At 56.1% G+C, this 17,662-nt stretch overlaps 1 protein-coding gene across 4 annotated transcripts in view; it reads right to left on the minus strand.

The window, feature by feature from the left end:
• Window positions 1-17,662, minus strand: part of RCSD1 (RCSD domain containing 1) — a 58,484-nt gene that overhangs the window by 8,813 nt on the left and 32,009 nt on the right. For 2 of the 4 annotated variants that reach the window (XM_032863058.1, XM_032863057.1), the window contains exons 1-3: window positions 4,762-5,916; window positions 4,486-4,731; window positions 3,268-3,357 (exon numbers count right to left, since the gene is read on the minus strand). In XM_032863058.1, coding sequence (XP_032718949.1) covers window positions 3,268-3,357; window positions 4,486-4,725 — 330 coding nt within the window. In that variant the 5' untranslated portion in view covers window positions 4,726-4,731; window positions 4,762-5,916. Of the gene's footprint in view, window positions 1-3,267; window positions 3,358-4,485; window positions 4,732-4,761; window positions 5,919-17,662 lie in introns of those variants that run through there. The other 2 variants (XM_032863059.1, XM_032863060.1) reach the window with 2 other exon arrangements.

Raw genomic sequence — 17,662 nt, forward strand, 5'->3', positions numbered from 1 at the left:
GGCATCACACTGGTTCTAGGAGGATGAGTGTGACTTGGTGTCTGGCCTCCAGAAGCAGCCAGTGGCTGATACATACGTAGAAAACCATACAAACTTTCTGCCAGTTGGAGATATTTTTGTGATGAACGTCCTTCAGGAATCTTGTCTGTAGTTTATTTTGTCTAAAAAATGGACTCCTTGTTTTGTGTCAAATCCCTGTCACTTGAATCTGGGTCCCCTGATATATGGGTCCCAACTCGGAGTGAAGACAGTGACGTGATGGTGACGGCGGTGGCGTCGTGTGGTTTAGCAGAGGCCGGGGCAGGATTCGGACTCATCCACAGTTTGGAGACTCCACATGCGTTTCCTGCCCCCACGTGCTAGTTTACCTGCATCATAAAAAGAGGAGTGGCACCCATCTCTTGGAGGGAGTCCGAGGTATTTATTAACAGGATAATTGTACGGTAGTGATGGAAGGAGGAAGACTGACTCAGGTGACTCCTTGTGACCTTTTTAAGGTCCCACATTGAGAGAGAGGGGCTGAGCTGGTTCAGTTTCCAGCTGGGACTCGGGCTTTGACAGTCGGGTGCCCTGGCCTCAGCCTGATAACCAAGACCCAGGCAGGCAGGTTAGAATAAATGATTCTAGGGGTGCCTGGGTGCCTCAGTTGGTTAAATGTCCACCTTTGGCTCAGGTCGTGATCCTGGGGTCCTGGGATGGAGCCCGACATCGGGGGTGGGGGCTTCCACTCAGCAGGGAGTCTGCTTCTCCCTCTGCCCTTTCTCCCCTGCTCATGTCCTCTCTGTCAAATACATAATAAAATCTTTAAGAAAACAATGATTCTAAGGACACCGCCAGTGCCAAGAAGGTGCCTTTGGTCCCACGAGTTTACCCTGTCAGACATTCCCAGAGCAGCCCTGCAAGGAGCCACGTGTCCCTGATGAGTGCAAAGACCTTCCAGCCCCAAATCAGTCGGTTTTGATTTCTGGGCTTTACGGTGAAATTTCACAGGAGCTGTTGTTTCTGAAGATACTGTTTTGGGAACTGCAGCAAGGGTTTTGCTGACAAAGCTCACTTTATGTCGTATCAGAAACTTCTCTTCCCCGGGCGACCACTATCTTCCTTAGAGAGGGGGCTTTGGATACAGCAGCCCCTGTCCTGTAGGATGGGGCTGGGGACCCAGCCCAGGCTCCGAGCCCGCGGTCATTTGACTTGGGCCGCAGAGTGGGAAGACTTGGGTGCAGCGGCCAGTGTAATTCCCGGACACGACAGCAGGGGACAGCATTCCCCCCGCCGTCTAACACGGGGCTCCCGGCCTCAGCGGGGCCTCCGTCGTCCCCGGAGGGAAACTTGCTCAGGCTCTGAACGGAAGTATGTATGTCTATGTGTTATGTTCCTGGAAGGTCTGGAAATTGTGAAGCTGATTTTTCAGCTGGGAGAGCTTTTCAGCCTTTCTCTGGTAGAGGGTTTGACTGACTAGCCTTGTGGTTGGACGGGCAGCAATGACGGAGCGGTGGGGAGACCCTGCCCGCCCTGAGCAGTGTCCTGACTGGGGCCCTCCCTCGAGCCCCACCCCCCCCCAGGCTTCGGGAACTCGGGTTCCTGCAGGCAGCAGCCTCCCTCCAGCCTGGTCAGCCAAAGTGGCTGGTTCTTTTTATTTCCACCTGATTACCCAGGTGACAAGACGTCATTGGTCCTGGAAGCAATGTCCTATCTACGTACGTGCAAGCAGCCTGCCACTTCAGGCAAGGTTATCCTTCTAAACTCCGCCCTCCTACTCATCCAGCCCTCGGCTCTTAGAGGCCATCTCTCTGCTGGGCGGTCCCCCAGGGGGTGAACCTGGAGACCCGCTTCTCCCAGAGCCGCTGAACTAACCTGACTCGCTCTGCTTTTATTCCAGGGAATAAAACGTCCCCGTCCAGCCCCTGTCATCTGTCTGGTTAGTGTTCGTGTCCCGTTTCACAAATACGGAAGCAGGCTCAGTGCAAGACAGGGGCTTCTCCAGGGCTGAGCCCGGGTCATGGGGGGCAGCCTCAGGGTAGGCTCCTAAGGGCCACGGCCACAGACACCAAGCCCAGGGGCTGAGAGTCACCAGGAGAAGCTGACCCTCCGTAAAGAGAAGTCGTTGGCATGTATCTGGTCATAGCACTGGCTAGTAACTCCTTGAGGCCACAGAATCATAATGTTGGTGTTTGAAGAAATTCCAAAATTCCTCAGTTTTTAAAAACTGTGTTTCTTGGGGTTCCCATTCCAGAAAGAGACCCTTGTTCAGGGCCTGGGGGAGCAACCTCAGAGCAGTAACCTCTAGATGCCCCCACCCCTCCTTGACCAGCAGCAGCAATGCATTTCCTCTTTCTCTGATGGGCTTCCGCCTGTAAGCCTTGGGTGGGAATGGTTTGAAACTCTGTCCTCCACACGTTCACTACCACAGGCGCTCAAGGTCACACGGGCAGCTCGTGTCTATTATCAGGTTGCTGGTCACCAGAAAGGAAGGAGAGAGGTGGCTGAGGTGAGATGTGGGAACTGAGCTGCGTTTGGCTTCCTTGCTCCCTCTCGGGGTGGGTCTCCCAGGCTGGATGAGAGAACATGCAAGCTCGTTTCTGGGGGACCGTGGTGTGGCCACCATGAAGGTTTTTGGGCTCTGGGAGGGGGCGCAGAGAAGTCACTCTTACAGCTACGATGAGATAAACAAGGGCAGGTACATACCGAGTCTGGGAATCTACTGCTGGCTAGATCTGTGATACCAGCGCCCGTCTTCTGTTGGTAATGCTGATTATTTATACGTCAGGGCGACGAGGCCGCGGTATACTCTGATTTTCTTCCAGGGACCCAGAGCAGTAGCCAGTCTTTACAAGAGTAGCACGAAACCACGGTGCTCGGTCTCACGAGGCAACCCTGCCTTACGCAAGCGCAGCCTCTTTCCAGGTGACTTCTGCGCAAGGAAGATCATAAAAGTCGGACCTGGACTGAAACCTAGCTCGGTGACTCCGGAGTCTGGCGTCGTAATACTGTATGACCCATTTGTTCTCTTTGTTGAAATTCTCCGGCTTGGAAAACAGTGCTCCAAGTCTAGACAAATCCTAAAGGAGCCTCCATGAGGAGGAGTGGAAAGGAACCTGGGTGTCTGAATCAAGGATGCTGGGAGCATTAAGAAGAGGAACTTCATCCCTGAATCTGGACGGGAGAAACTCCCTGCACAGGTTTCAAGGTCTACATGTGTGTGTTTCTCCTCTAGAAGGAGAAAGCAGATCCGTAACCAGCATCCCCGAGCCCTGGCATGACACTTACCTCCTCACCATTCTGGCCCAGCTCTACCTTGGGGGGGAACAGGGGAAGGGAGCAGGGCGGTTTCCTTCTCGTTGGTTTACAGGCTGGTGTCTGGAGGCAGGGGGACAGACAGACACACAGAGAGAAAAAGAGAGCTAATCAGGCAACAAGGATGAAGAAGAGGAAGTGGAAGCTGGTTTTAGGAATGTTCAGGGATGTCCGGAGAGAGAAGATGGAGGGAGGGGGTGCATGTCTTTAATAAAGACTGTCTGTTAGCTGTATGAGCTGATTCTTTTCCATGGTCTGCCCCTTCTGACTTCCGGGCTCCTGGTCCTTTTCTGCTGGAGTACCCTGTCTGCTTCGAGACTCACTGGCCTGAAACAACCTCTCAAAATAACACCTGCTTCCGGTCTCCAAGGGCTGCTGGCATCTTCTATCACCACTACCTTCCTCACCCTTCGTGACATTGCGATACTCTCTAGAAACTGAAGACCGATGTTTCAGATGGGAAAACCAAAGGACAAAACATGGCACCTAAAGAAGAATGATCGCTGCGCCCTTGTTTGCCCCAAGGGGCCATGGCCCACCCTGGGGCACCTCTCCTTCCTGTCATTCCTGCTGAGCTCTGCACACCGAGTAACTCAAGACAATCTAGCTCAACTCTCTCCAGCGTCGCAACAACCCTTTTCACACTGTGCCCTCCAGCTGGATTCCCCTGGGGTCTGGTGGTCCCTGGATCCCTGTCCTTCCTGATCCCTGGCCTCCCATCAGAATGCACGTCCCTGAAAAGTTTTCTCTTCCTCTTCAATTCTCAACTCAGAATCTGCCCCTTTCTCACCATGCTCCTGACTCCTGGACGCGGGGGTGGGAGCTGAGCATGGGGCACCTCTGTATTCTGAAACTGTCCAGGCCTGGCATGGCCAGGCAGGATCCAAATCCCCCACAGTACATGACCAAGATGGAAACGAAGCCAGGCTCCCATGTTTCCAGCACCGCCCCCCCCCCCCCCCCGCCCCGCCAACTCCTGGCTGGTGGGAAGCTTCACTTGAGTGGGGAAAGATTCTGCCTAGGCCCAGCTGCCTGGCCACACCCCTCACATTCAGAGGGACCCCTCTTGGGCTTCTCTTCCTAATTTGGTAATTATGGAGCCTCCTCCCTCCCTCTCCTCTGGGCCTGACCCAGACTTCCCCTTCCTCCAGCCCCCTCCCAGAAGAGGGGCTCAGAAGCCTTCCGACTCACCTCCTTTGCAGCGGCTGCCTGCTCCCTGAACCGCCCAGCCAGCTGGGCCACGGAGGGGGGCGCCGAGTCATCCACGTTGGCCCTGGCCTCTGCCGGTCTCTCCTGGCAAACCAAGGGGAAGCGAAAGTTAACGGGCAGATGTGCGCTCGGCTCTCTCCTCTTTGCTCCTGGGGGCCACGCTGGGCGCTGTGCTGTGGCCTCGAGCAGGGAAGCTGTGACAACGACACATTTCAGTAGCATCCTGAACTCGGCCTGGCATCCAAGGATTTTTAAGACCCTCCACTCAAGGGCGTTTAGTGCATAGTGGTGACCCACTCGGCCCTGGGTGTGGCTCTGGGGGTCTGGAGAGGAATAAAACTGGGTCCTGTCCCAAAGGGGCACCCAGGGGTCTGCGAAGTAGCACAAGCCTTGTGTTCCTCATTCTGCAAAGACCCAGACTGGAGAGGGGTCTGTAGAGATGGCACGGGGCTCTCCTACCCCTGGTCAGAAGAGGTCTTCAGAAATGGGGAGTGGCCAACACGTTGGAAAGAAGGGCTTTAAGTGTAGGGAACAGGGTAAGCAGATGTCCTTTACTGAACTCTGACCATGGTATAGGTCTTGGCTTCTCTCCTTAAGTGAGTGCCTTGGACAAAGAAGCATTCGGTACCTCTTTGTTGAATTAATCAGGAAATAGTCTGATGTGCACTTGGCGAGCAGAAGGGAGCCAGACCCCCGGGTTCAGGCCCTGCCTTCTCCCATCTCCTATGAGCTCGGCGAGCTGGGCCAGTGGCTCGCCCTTTCTGCACCTTTCTGCGGATTAAATGATTCACTGTCTAGAGTGCCAAGGCCAGCTAGGCACACCGTGAAGGTCTCTGGAAGGCTTGTCATTATGACCAGCAACGGGGTCCTTGCCAGAGCCCTTCTGCTCTCCACGGCGTCCCTCCCGAGAGCGGCTCATCCCAGTCTTTCCTTCTGTTCCTTTTCGCCAAACGAACCACCTGCAAGTTAGGGTTCCCCAGGTTGGCAACAGGCGTGCGCAGGCTTGCGTGGCCTCCCGCGCAGGTCACTGGGACTCCCTCCAGGTGCCTCCAGGCTTCCTGACACGACCAACGTGCCCTGGACACTGTTGGCGTCCACGTGGCACTTGTCACCGAGACACACTTGGGGAGTCAGCGAGGGCTGTAAATGGCCACCCCACTTCTGCCGTGGGGCGCGTGGCCTACGTAACCACCTGGCTGCAGTATTTTCTTAAATGCCCAGTCCTAGAGGCATCAGGCTTTTGCTTTGGGGATGACGGTGATGGCTGCAGACGCCCCCTGTGACTTCCCCCTCCTTGTGTCTAGCCTGAAACTGGGATTTGGGCAGCAGCTAATCTGAGAAAGCCCACCTTGGTCTCTGCATGGGGCTCGTGGCCCACAGAGATAAGGCCTGTGTCCGTGTACACCACACACACGTGCTCACATTCACACACGCTTATGCGCGTGCCAACACACGCACGCACACGCACTTCCTAGGCCCTCCTTTTTGTGCTAGAGGTGTGTCCAACCTTTCTTGTTTGGGTGCTCCCTCCACAGTAAATGTCACTGGTCATGCTAGACCCTGCCTGGGGTCAGGGGTAAGGCAAGCCCCAAGCCCCACTAACCTCTTGTGAACTTCAGCGATCAGGGCCGAGGCCTGTGAAGACGCCTTTGTTTAGAGATGGAGAGGAGTGGCCGGAACACAGACCTTCGGGTCTGAGAACAGGCTGTCCCGGAGGAAAGACGAGCTCGTCTTTGCTCTTTCCTGCTGTAATTCAAGGTCAAGCCCAGCCTAAACACCCAATGCTGACCTCGCATGCAGATGTGGAAGGGTTCACCTCCATTCGGGAAGCCAGCGGGGGAGACTGAGCACCCCCACCAAGCCAGGCCCAGCTGGGCGGAGCTCCCGGGGCTCCCACCTTCCGCGCCAGGAGGGATCACAGGCCAGCGTCTTGTCCTTCAGTTCCTATGGAGAGGTTTTGGCCCGGTTTTGATGACTAGAGCCCCCTGGCAAAGACGCTAGGCCGGCTGGTCTGCGCCTCTGCCCGACTCCCCACACACGTAACGGATCGTTTCTCAGTCCGCTGCTATTCACTGCTCGGGCCCCGCTGACCGCACACTCTGCCTCTGCTCGCAAGGCACCGGTGGTGGGTGAGCAGGAAGGCACGTTGCAGACAAAAATAGAGCTGTACGGGACTCAGAAACTCCCCCTAACTTCCTTGTCTCAAAACAGGGCTTGGCAAGGGGTTCAGAGAAGTGCTAGAACTATGAGGCTTCTGGAAGCATTTAGGGCTTACAAGCTGGGTTGAAGGAAAGATTATAATACATCTGAGTTTGTTTCCCTGGAGCCCAGTGAATGGCTCTCCTTTAGAACGTCCGAGGGTTCCAGAGCTTGTTGAAGCCTGGAAAATCCACTCACCACCAGCCCCTCTCCAGAGTCCAGGCTCTCAGCTGCGGCAGTGACACCCAGAGAGGGCAAGTAACTTAGCCAGAGTCACGCAGCGGGAGCCAAGAGGATGATCTCTGAGACCCTTTCCTCCAGCAGCGGATAATCCAACAACGGATGTCAGTCAGCCAGCATGATTTGGAAAGCGCTTGGGAACCTGGGAAATGCTCTGTAAGAAGCGAAACTTGAGAAGTGTGGCCTTGCAGATGGACAGGAGCTGACAGTTCAGCCTCCTCGAGGCTCTGCCTGGGTCTCTGCCTCGTGGTTCTCGTAGCTAGAGCTGCTAACCTCCTCCAGTGGCTCAAAGGGGCACCATGCAGGCTCCAGGTTAGTGAGGGACTTCTCCAGCTTTTCTCCTGGTCCCGAGGCTGCTTCGGGAAGGCCATGTGCCCACCTGGACTGAGAAGGACGTCAGGGTCCCAGCCTAGTCCCAGACTTTCCTGGGGTCCCTGCGACCTCCCTGGGACTAAGAGTTCTTTCTCTGTCCCTAATATGTCCACAAGGCATTTAACACAGAGCCCAGTGTGCAGAAACTCCTTGTCGGAGGGGGCTTTCCGCCCCCCCCGGCCCCGGGCAGCGTCAGGGCCATACCTGCACCCAGAGTCGCCGATACCCTGACTGACCCCCTTGGGACCCGGCCAGTCACAGGCTCTCCCCGGCTGCATCCAGACCAGGTCTGAGTCACCGCTGAGATACCAGCGGGTCCTTTCTTCTTGGGTCAGTCTCTAGGTCTTCAGTCTGTTTTCTGGACTCATCTCTTTGTGTCCCACTTTAGCTGACACCCGTCCTTCCCGACTGTCGCATCTCCGCGCCAGTGTCCTGGGCCCAGCTCTGGCTCACCGAGCCCTCCTGCCACCGATCAGCCTGGCTCTGCCAGCCAGCTTGGAAACCACTCCTGTGGTTCCTGTCTGACTTTGCTGAGGCCAGAAAAAAAATCATCTCTGGTGTTTACTTTCCTTTTCTATGGGACTTTCTTCTGAGAACTGAGGAGTCCCTGTGTCTGGACGGCGTGGAACTTCCCCCAAGCCGTTGCTGTGTTGTGTAAACACGACCATGCGCACAGCGGAACCTTCGTGCTTGGCCCGAATCGGGCTCTGCCTCCCTCCTGGCCCTGCCCGTTTCTCCGTCGTCTTCTTCGGTCCAAGACCCAAGTACCTGACACCGTCTGGGCCCTGCATTAGGGAAACAAGGCACCGAGGGAGGCCTCTCCGTCCACAGTGAGGGAGAGAAGCGAGGAGAGCACCAGCTCAGGGGCTGAGGAGCCCCTGTTCTTGGCTGAAAGGAAGGTTCTCTTGCTCGCCAGAGACAGCACAGATGACCAGAGCCTTGAAAATATGAAGCGTTTCCTTCTTTGCTCTTCTAGAATGACGACGGATCTTAACACAGTCCTTTAAGGGATTCACATTCTTCCAAAACGATCATACTTACACACTCACTTCAAAAGATCCACAGACCAACTCTCTGGGATGCCACAACGGTTCCAGAGTCTTCCTTCACATCCCTCCCTTATCCCTGACTCTTCGACTCACCCAGTGTCCAGCCATTCCCATCCTGGGATGATGCAAATGGCGCGGGGCCGGGAACCAGGAAGGCCCGTGTGACCTACCTCCGTGGTCAGGACACCTGCTGTGTGGGGCGCTCTGTCCTTACAGCACTCGGGACACTCGCAGTAACTCTCACAGCCCCTCTTCCAGGAGAAGAAACTACCCCAAGTTGCTGAGTAACTTGCTATTCAAGTCAGCAAGAGCCAGCACCGGACTTCCCTAGATACCAAAGCTCCAGCTCTTTCCAGAACAACGTGCTAAGTAACTCTAGACCATTCTGGGAAGGGTTCTTTTACTCAGTCATTAATATATCCAGTATTATCCAATATATCCAATTATATCCAGTAATATCACCAATAAACGTCTATGGTTCTAGGCCCTGGGGTATAACAGTAAACAAGACGGAGCCCTCACCCTTAAGGGTTTGCTGTTCCAAGGCGGACACAAACTACAAGCACATACACAGGTAGATAAGATGACTTGCTGAATGCTTAAGAAGAGAGAAAACGTTATCTCTGGGGGTGGGGGAAGACATGTATGAGGAGGCGTCATCCGAGTTACATCCCAGCTGGGGACGAGATGGGAGGAAAACTCTCTCAAGCAGACAGCACAGACAGAAACAAAGGCTGAGGGCCAGAGTGACAAGCAGGACAGAGACACGGTGCGTCCATGAGACGAGGCAGGTAAGGATGCGAGGCGGCCTGGGGGCTGCACTGTGGGAGGCCGTCTCACAGCACACCATCTGGAGGGCTTCAAGGAGAGCTGGGAGCTGGGCCCCCCACAAGAGGCTGTCTGTGGAGGGCGGGTGGGGTGGAAGTGGAGAGCCCAGGAGGGGCTTCTGCAGATGGCCCCGCTGAGCGCCAGTGGTGGAGTGACCAGGCTTGCAGGGGGCAGAAGGGGTTGTCTGGGGGCAGGACAGCGTGGAGAGACGGACGCCCTGGGTCTGGGGAGCAAGGGAAGGCAGCAGCCGAGGGCGACTCCCAGGAGTCTGATTCGGACAGTGGGAGGCAGTGGGATTTTTTCCTGCGCTGAGGCGGGCTTGCTGGGATGAGAACCGTGAGTGAGGGTAGACGAGGGATGAACGGTTCTTTCTTGGTCATGAGCGTCTGAAATGTTCGTAGACGTCCAACTGGAGACGCGGCAGAAGGGAACAGAATGCAACCACGTCCAGAGCTCAGAGGAGGGGTGCAGGCTGGACACGAAACTGGGAAAGTCACTCGTTAGACTGTATTCACAGTCACAAAACGATAAAATCAGAGGATACACAGAATAGGGCAAAGAAAGGGTCCCCAGACTGAACTCTGGGCCATCTCCTTATTAATGCTGGGTTGGCTGTCGTTCACAAAGGAGGGGGGCCTGGCAGACATTTTCCTGCAGATGGGATGGGTCGGGGCCAGAAGAGCCCTGTGGCTCAGGTGACAGAGGGTAAGAACACTGCAATGTCACCGGACAGAGAAAACCTCGTGTCCGTCCCCCATGCTGTTGAGACCCTCCTTCCTTATTTCTCGAGCATCTCCAGACCCCGCAGCAGGCACTGGGATGACCGTGGTGGCCCTCAGAGGGCACACTGCCCTTTCTGGAGGAGGTGGGCAAGGGGAAGACCGGCAACAAGATGAGGCACAGGGACAGGAACGCGTGTGTGAACATTGACCAGATTTCACATAAGCCCCAAAAGTCCCAAATATCCCGTATCTGCCCATCTGCAGGCTTTAAGGATTTGAAAATAGTAGGTGCTTGGCCTCTGAGAGTCTCCTCCCAGGAGGTGATGGCAGACCGGGAGTGTGGACAGGGTTGAGTAGCCCTCAGTCAGTGGGACAAACGACGGACGCATTAGTGGTCTTAGAATCAGTGTAGCCATGGCCTTGGGGGTGTGGTGGGTCATCCAGGCGGGCTCAGCTGGGTTAGTGGCGGTGGCACGGGCTGGGTTAGGGTCCAGGCGCATTCCCAGGTCACGGCAGGGACAACAGAGAAGACAACAGAGAGGGGAGGCAGAGATGTTCATCCCGAGTGCCATTCTAGTGATAGGACCTTATAAATGTAATTTGGGAGATAAGGTATCTTCACTTTCTTTATCAAACCCATTGCCTGTCGGACAAGCATAAGGAAAACACCTTTATTTTGAGTCTGGTGGAGCTGGGGAGGCACAGGGACTGCTTGATAGAAGTGGAAAGAACAACTCATTCAGAGTCAAATCTTGGTTCTAGTCTTGGCTCTCAAACGTACTGGACGTGGGTCTTGCTGACTCTGCGCTTCCTTATTCGTAAACAGAATTCTTAAGATCCATTAGCCTCTGGTCCAACCCGATATGCAACGGGTGCCCTGTTTCCTAGGGGCGATGCCGTCATTTTCCTGGAGACACAGGAAGTGGCTAGCATCCCCAGAGTCCCCACAAGATTCAAAATGAGCCCTATCTGTGCTGGGAGGGGTTCCCAGCTGGTGATTCTCATGCTCTCTGCGACGAGGTAGAGCCCAGAGCTCAGGTGGGAGCCAGATGGCCCAGGTTCAAATCCTACCTCACCTCTGCATTTACTAGTTCTGTGGCTTGGACCAAGTACCATTTTTGTGCCTCCATTTCTTTCTTTCTCTATCTTTTTTTTTTTTTTTTTAAGATTTATTTATTTGAGAGTGAGCAAGAGAGAGAGAGAGAGAACGTGCATGAGCAGGGGAGAGGCAGAGGGAGAGGGAGAAGCAACACAGGCTTGAACCCAGGACCCTGGGGTCATGATCCAAACCGAAGGCAGACACTTCACCGACTGAGCCACCCAGGTGCCCCTTTGAGTATATACCCTACCCAAGTGAGCACTGCGCCTCAGTTTCTATCTGTAAAATGGGGATGATGATGGTCGCACTTATGATATATGGTCATTGGAGGGATTTAATGAGTTCATGCATGGAAAATGTTTAGAACAGGGCATGGCATGAAGTCAGCTTCCCGGAACTCTTAGCTATTACTAAATGCTGGCTATGGGGCTACTGGCTCCCTGAATATGCCAAGGGATGTCCAGGGTCTCGTCTAGTCTACTCCTGCTCTCCCATTCCCTTCGGGTGACTGAAACCTCGGGGGGACCCCCAGATGGCGAAGATGTGCTTCCTGTGGCTTCCTGCCCTAGGTGCTCAGGAGGGGCCATCGCGCCTCAGCCGTTTTGGTTGGCCACGTTACCAGCAAGGCCGGCTCCCAGCAGACTCCATCACTGAGTGCTCAAACCATCACCGAGAAACCCATGTGCTCGGTGATGAGCGATTAAAACAATAAACCAAGCACAATTTTATGCTTCTTACGGTCAGGACGTAGATCGGGGATACACACACACCCCAACCATCCAAAGCTCCGTGTCAAATCAAAACAGCGGGATCAAAATATCAAGTCCGTGGCCACTCACGGACGCACGGACAGGCGGCTGTGGCCTATCTGTGTATCGGACTGCTGCTTGGCCACACGAAGGATGCGGTAGTGATCGCGGCACAGTGTGGGTGACCCCCGAAGGCTGCTGCTCGTTCGGGGAAGGGGCAGTCACAGAGGACCACGTGCTCCATGATTCCATTTACACGAGTTGTCGGAATAAACAAGTCTGTGGAGACAGAGTAGGTCCCTCACAGTCACAGACTGCTCTGTGGCGCGTTACTAAAGAGGCGCGGTTGTGCAGGGCTGGGGGGACGGGAAGACGAGGACATGGGGTGAGCGAGGGCTCAGGGGTGTGGGATATCTTTTTTGGTGAGGTGATGAAATGTTATGAAACTGGCCACAGGGATGGCTGCACAACTCTGTGAATACAGGAAAAACCTTTAAATGGGCGAATTGTACGGGACGTGAATTCTCTGTCAACCGAGCTTGTTGGTTTGGGGGTGGGGAGGCCAATGGAAGACACCAGCTCTGTCTCCATGTGCCCGACTTCCCTTCCTTCACGTTCGGCTTTCCCAGGCTCCCAGCACGCCTTGCAGCTGTAGCCCCTTCTAGGGAGCGTCCTCCAACTTGCCCCTGGAGGGGCTGGTCACGCAGTCAGGTGCCTTACAGGTCTGTGAGCAGGACAGAAGGCATCTGAGGTCAAGCAGCCAGCAAAGGGCCTGCACCAGAGGCCCTCGGCTCACGGTCGGTCCCGCCTTCCCTCAGAGAGTATTCACTGAGCGTCTGTCATGCTCCCAACACTGACTAAGTGCCGGGATACAACGTTGAAAGTTCATGGTCCTGGGGCTCCAGGAGCTGCTCGTTTTACTGAAAACAGACTAATAAAATTACCCTAATGCAGAAAGACTGTGGCTGGGACTGGGAAACGCACGTCACTGCCGTGGAAGCTTAAGAGAAGGGACACTTCGGTTGTGTGAGTGAATCAGGGAAAGCTGCCTGGAGGAAATGATGCTTAAGCAGCCTTGAGGGGTAAATAAGACCTTGGCAGGAGGGATGTGGGGAGTGGGGGGAGGGAGGAGGTCATACCTGGCACGGGGGACGGACTGGCAGGTGCCAAGTGTCAGAGTGCGGAAGACGAATACGTCTTTGGGAAGTTTAATTGATTCTGTTTGGTCTAGGTGGAAAGGGGAGGTGGGTCCAGGTTTTCGTTCAGGCTGCAGTGCTCAGGTCTTAGCTGCATGGGGGGCCTCGGGCAGACCTCGATATCTCTGAGCCTCAGTTTCACTACCTGTAAACTCAGCATGATAACCCTCGTGTCCCTGTGTTGTCATGAGGACACAGGACGATGGTGGCCCTCAGGGCCAACACCTGCCGTGAGCGTCCTCGCCCATGACATGTGCAAGCAAGCGGGGCTGCTGGGACGGCACTCTGGAACGTGGACTTCATCTCCCAGGCGTGGGGGAGCTAAGAAAACATCGTGATGGGGGAGTGATAGGATTCGCTGCGTGGGAGGAACCCTCTGGAAGCAGATGGCACAATGGCGTGTGTTTCCACCTCTCCTGCCGTCCTGGGGTGACAGGAGGGATCTGCTGCTGCTCTTCGAAGGCTGCTGGGAAGGAAGGTATTTTTACGTCATCGGTATCTCCCTCCTTTCCTTCTTTTCTTTTCCTCCTCAGGATGGTTATTGCTTGTTACCACCCCTCACGCAGGGCGCCCTGGGAGGCTGGCTGGTCAGGACACTGGGCAGGTCCTAAGCATGGTCTCGGATCTGCCCCTTTCTTGGGGAACTCTGGTCGCCTCCCACAGGCTCCTGAAGCTTCAGCCTCCTGCCCTGTGCAGTGGGAGTCAGGCCTGCCTTGCCTCCCTCATGGGACCGTTGTGAGGCTCTGCACGCCTGGCGGCAGATGCACACCGGATGAAAGGAGACAGACACGCGATGAGGGGTGCTGTCTGCACCCCAGAGTTTACGGCCTACTGGGGATTTTAAGTATTTAAAGTGTGACACATCTGCTTGGTACGCAGAATAACGGCCCCCAAAGACGTCCGCATCCCAACCTCTGGGACCTGTGAATACGGTAGGTTCCACGGCAAAGGGGAATGATCAGCTGCCCTTAAAACAGGGAGATTGTCCTGAATGAGTTGGGTGGTCCCAGTGCAGGCAGGAGGCTTTCCAGACGTGGCAGAGTGGGCTGGAAGGGGCGTGAGCGTCTGAGTGAGCCAGTGAGGCTGTGGGGCCCCGAAGGCGGAGTGGGGGCCGCAGCCGGGACAGGCAGGCAGCCTCAGAGCTGGGAAAAGCGGGGAAGCAGGCTCTCCCCTAGAGCCTCCAAAAGGAACACAACCCTGCCAACAGCTTGATCTTCGTGCAAGGAGACCCATGTCAAACTTGCGACCACCAGACCTGCAAGGTGACATGTGACAGTTCACTTCATTGGCCACGGAGGAGGACGACAGGGAGCCGGCCAGGGTTTGCTGAGCACCCCAGAGCTGTGCGCTCTGCGCTGAAGACACAGCGCACCCCCGTCACTGGAACCCGCATTTGGTGGAGGGACCAGCAGTGAACGAATACACAAGTGAACGCAGAGCATGGGTGTGTTGTTAAAGCCCTGAGTGGTTCACCAGAGACGGGGGCACTGGGCACGGCTTCTGTGTGTCGTCACAGGGCACCTCCCTGAGGAGGAGGGAAGGAGTGGGGGAAGGGGGAAGAGGTGACATTGAGCTGAGGACCCTGTGGCTGGAGAAGGGCGGGGTGGAAACATGGCCAGGGCACCCACGCTGGCTGGAGGCATCTGGGAAGGCTTCCAGGAGGAAGCACCAGCCTGGCCAAGCTTGAGGGATGAGCGCGACTGGTCCTTCTCCCACCGATGGAGCCTTACGTGTGAAGGCTGGGGAGGCCAGGGCAGCTCAGGAAGCACAAGGGTTCCCTGAGTCTGGTGCAGGGCTTGAGGTGGGAGGGAGGAGAAGAGGCAGGAGGGGACACAGCGGCCGGGATGGGAGAGCCTCTGAGCGGGAACCCTCTTCCAAGGGCCATGCAGAGTCATCAGAAGGTTTTAAGCAAAACTGCTGGGTTTATTTCGATGCTCCTCTGGCTGGGAACCAGATAGGCTGGGGACGGGGAGCCCAGTCTGGAGGCTGTCACCCCTGGGATCAAAGTGGGCACGGAGCACGTGAACACCCACGGCTGCCCACAGAGATGGCCCTGAATGACGCTGCACTGGGCCAAGCCTCTTACTGCATCTGGATCTGCCAAGGGGGCTGGAAAGTGCACTTGGGAAGAGCGAATGTGGAGGGTTGGGAAGGGGATGAGCCCCCGAGGAAGGTCGAAGGCCGGCGAAGTCTGGGGGCAGGGGCCAGGGTGGAAGGAAGTCTGGGGATGGGGTTGGGGACAGGGATGGAGGGTCTGTCGGGAGTCCGCCATCGGTGGCTTGTGGTTGTCAGACGTGGGCGGCGGTGAGGGCCTCCAGCCGTCCTGCAGCTCCTACCCTGCGAGTGGCAGCCTTTCGCTCGTGGGTGAGAACCCACAGTGCCTACAGCCCACCTTCTGTGGGCAAAGGAATGGCCTCAAGATGCCGAGTTTGTGGATTCTCCCACTCGGAAGATCTAAACGAGTCCCTACCACATGCCAGGGGAGGCCAGGGGCTCACGGGTGAGGGACGGATGGGGCGCTTGGGGCTGCTGGCCTTGTAGGAGAGTGAGGACGAGGACTTTCCAGAGGCTGAGAACAGGGCTCAGCGGTGCCCGTGAGCATTTGTCACGCTTGGGAATCAGTGGCTGTCCTAAGTAAGGACAGGGCTCGAGCCCCAGCATTCTGCTGACTTCAGGGGTCTGCCGGACTGAGGGGGATGCTGGCTTGAACTGGGAAGGGACATGGGGACAGGACTCAAAACCATTCAGGAGAAAGGATTACGACCAGGATGGGTGACTGACCAGGTGGCATGGGGAGGAGTCAGAATCTTGTCAAGATCTCTGGCTCTGGCTGCTGGGGGACAGGGGTGCCCTTTCCTGAGAGGGGAGCCTGGGAAGGACGGGAGTGGTGGGCTGAGCGGGGATGAGGGGCAGGGCTGGCCCCAGGGAGGGAAGGGCGCCCAGGAGGGTCTGGGAACAGCCCCGCCCCAAGTGCCTGCCAGGGATTTCTGGAGTGACAGTGACAGTGACAGCGTGTGTCCTGGGGTCTGGGACATTTGTCCTTTGGGCCGCAGCAGAAAGCAGAGACATACCTTCTAAGATTAGAACAAGTCACCCAAGGACCCGGGCCTGCCTCCCAGTCAGCTGCAGCCTCTCCTGTTACAGCGGCTCCCCTCCTCCCTCCGGGTTTGAAGCTGGACTCACCCCAGGGGGCCCTTCCGACGCTCTGTGGCTTGGGTCACTGCGGGCAGAGCGCGGTGCTGGACCCTCTGCTCCCTCCTGTCATTCTACCACATGTAGGACTCCTTCACTCCACCACCCATCCATTCCTCTTGTGCCCCGGGCCCTGCGCCGGGCTGAAGCACGAACCGGAGGACACCGGTCCTATCCTCGTGGAAGGTCGTGAGGGAGCCGTGCATTCAACACCCGTCCTTCCTTTTACCCCCGGCTGGCTGTTCCTCGGGGCAGAAGATGCTGGAGGGAAAGGAGGCCAGCCAGGTGTGTGTGGAAGGGAGGCGAGGGGTGTCCAAGGGCATTCCAGGAGAGCTGACACGAAGGCCGAGACGCCAGAAGAACAGGTGTTTGAGGAAGTGAAAGGAACCTGGAGCTCAGAGAGCTGATGCGACGCCCACAGCTGCGCACGGCTGTCTGCTTAGCCGCAGTCTCTGAGCACAGGCACCTTGCATTATTCACGTCCCCACCCCAGCCCGATGCCTGGCCTGTAGCAAGTGCTCAGGGAATGCCAGTAAATGAGGGAATGGAGAAACGAGGGTGCGCCAGCACCCCTAGGCTGACGCAGTGAAAGCTTGATAAATTTAGATCAGGACCTTTAAGTGAAAATGGAAACAAAGTGTCAGCCAGGGTTGGCTTTGGGCGTCCCCTCCTTGAATATTTTCATTAAGGCTCATGGACTCATTCCAGGTCACTGGAATAGGAACCAGAGGGCAGAGAAGGAGATCTTCATGCCGGGTCGGATACTTAGCCGTCTGAGCCCCAGGTCTCCGCTTGGACCTAGGCAATAGGTCACAATATCAGGTTCCCATCCCTGGGTATCTGTCGTCTCCACTTTAACCACCCAATTTATCCGAAAACATCACACACCTAAAACATTCTTAAGATGTGTCTATTTCTGTACCTAGAGCGGTCAAATCTCTGTGTCGTCTGTTGATATTTTCAGACACATTTCATCCAGGAGCAGACGGAGACAAAGGGAGGCATGAAGCCCCTGTGGAAACGGAAGTGTCTGCCCCAGTGGATCTGAACCCCTCAGCCCTGGCCTGGCTCCGCAGCTGTCCCCACGCCTTTGCTGCCCGGGCCGTTCTAAGCAGAAGTCCCCAGTCTCGGGTGCCTGGAAGACGTGCCAGGTGTGGGCTGGGCTCTACCTGCCCTAGGAGCCTAATTAGCTAGGATGGGGCCACAAGGGGCCCTAAAGTTACTTAATGATCGCCCGTATCTCCTCTTGCCACAACCTTCAAAGAAGAGAAGAGAAAACTGCCTTGCTGAGTGTGGTGGCTTCACTTGAAAGGTCTATTGGGTTTTACTGAGCAAAAGTGTGGGCCTCCTTGGCCTGAAACAGGGAGACTGGGAAGGGTAGGGAGTCTGGCCTTTGGCCCGCAGAGGCTGGTCAACGGCCCCAGCTCTCTTTCTGCCCTTGGCTCTGGCTGCTCCCTTCGGGTCTGGGGCTGCTTCACAGTGGGAGGGTCCCCTCCAGGTGCCACCTGAGAGC

This window comes from Lontra canadensis, unplaced genomic scaffold, assembly GCF_010015895.1.
Source record: "Lontra canadensis isolate GAN:19392208 unplaced genomic scaffold, GSC_riverotter_1.0 scaffold24, whole genome shotgun sequence".
NCBI classification, from domain to species: Eukaryota; Metazoa; Chordata; class Mammalia; order Carnivora; family Mustelidae; genus Lontra; species Lontra canadensis.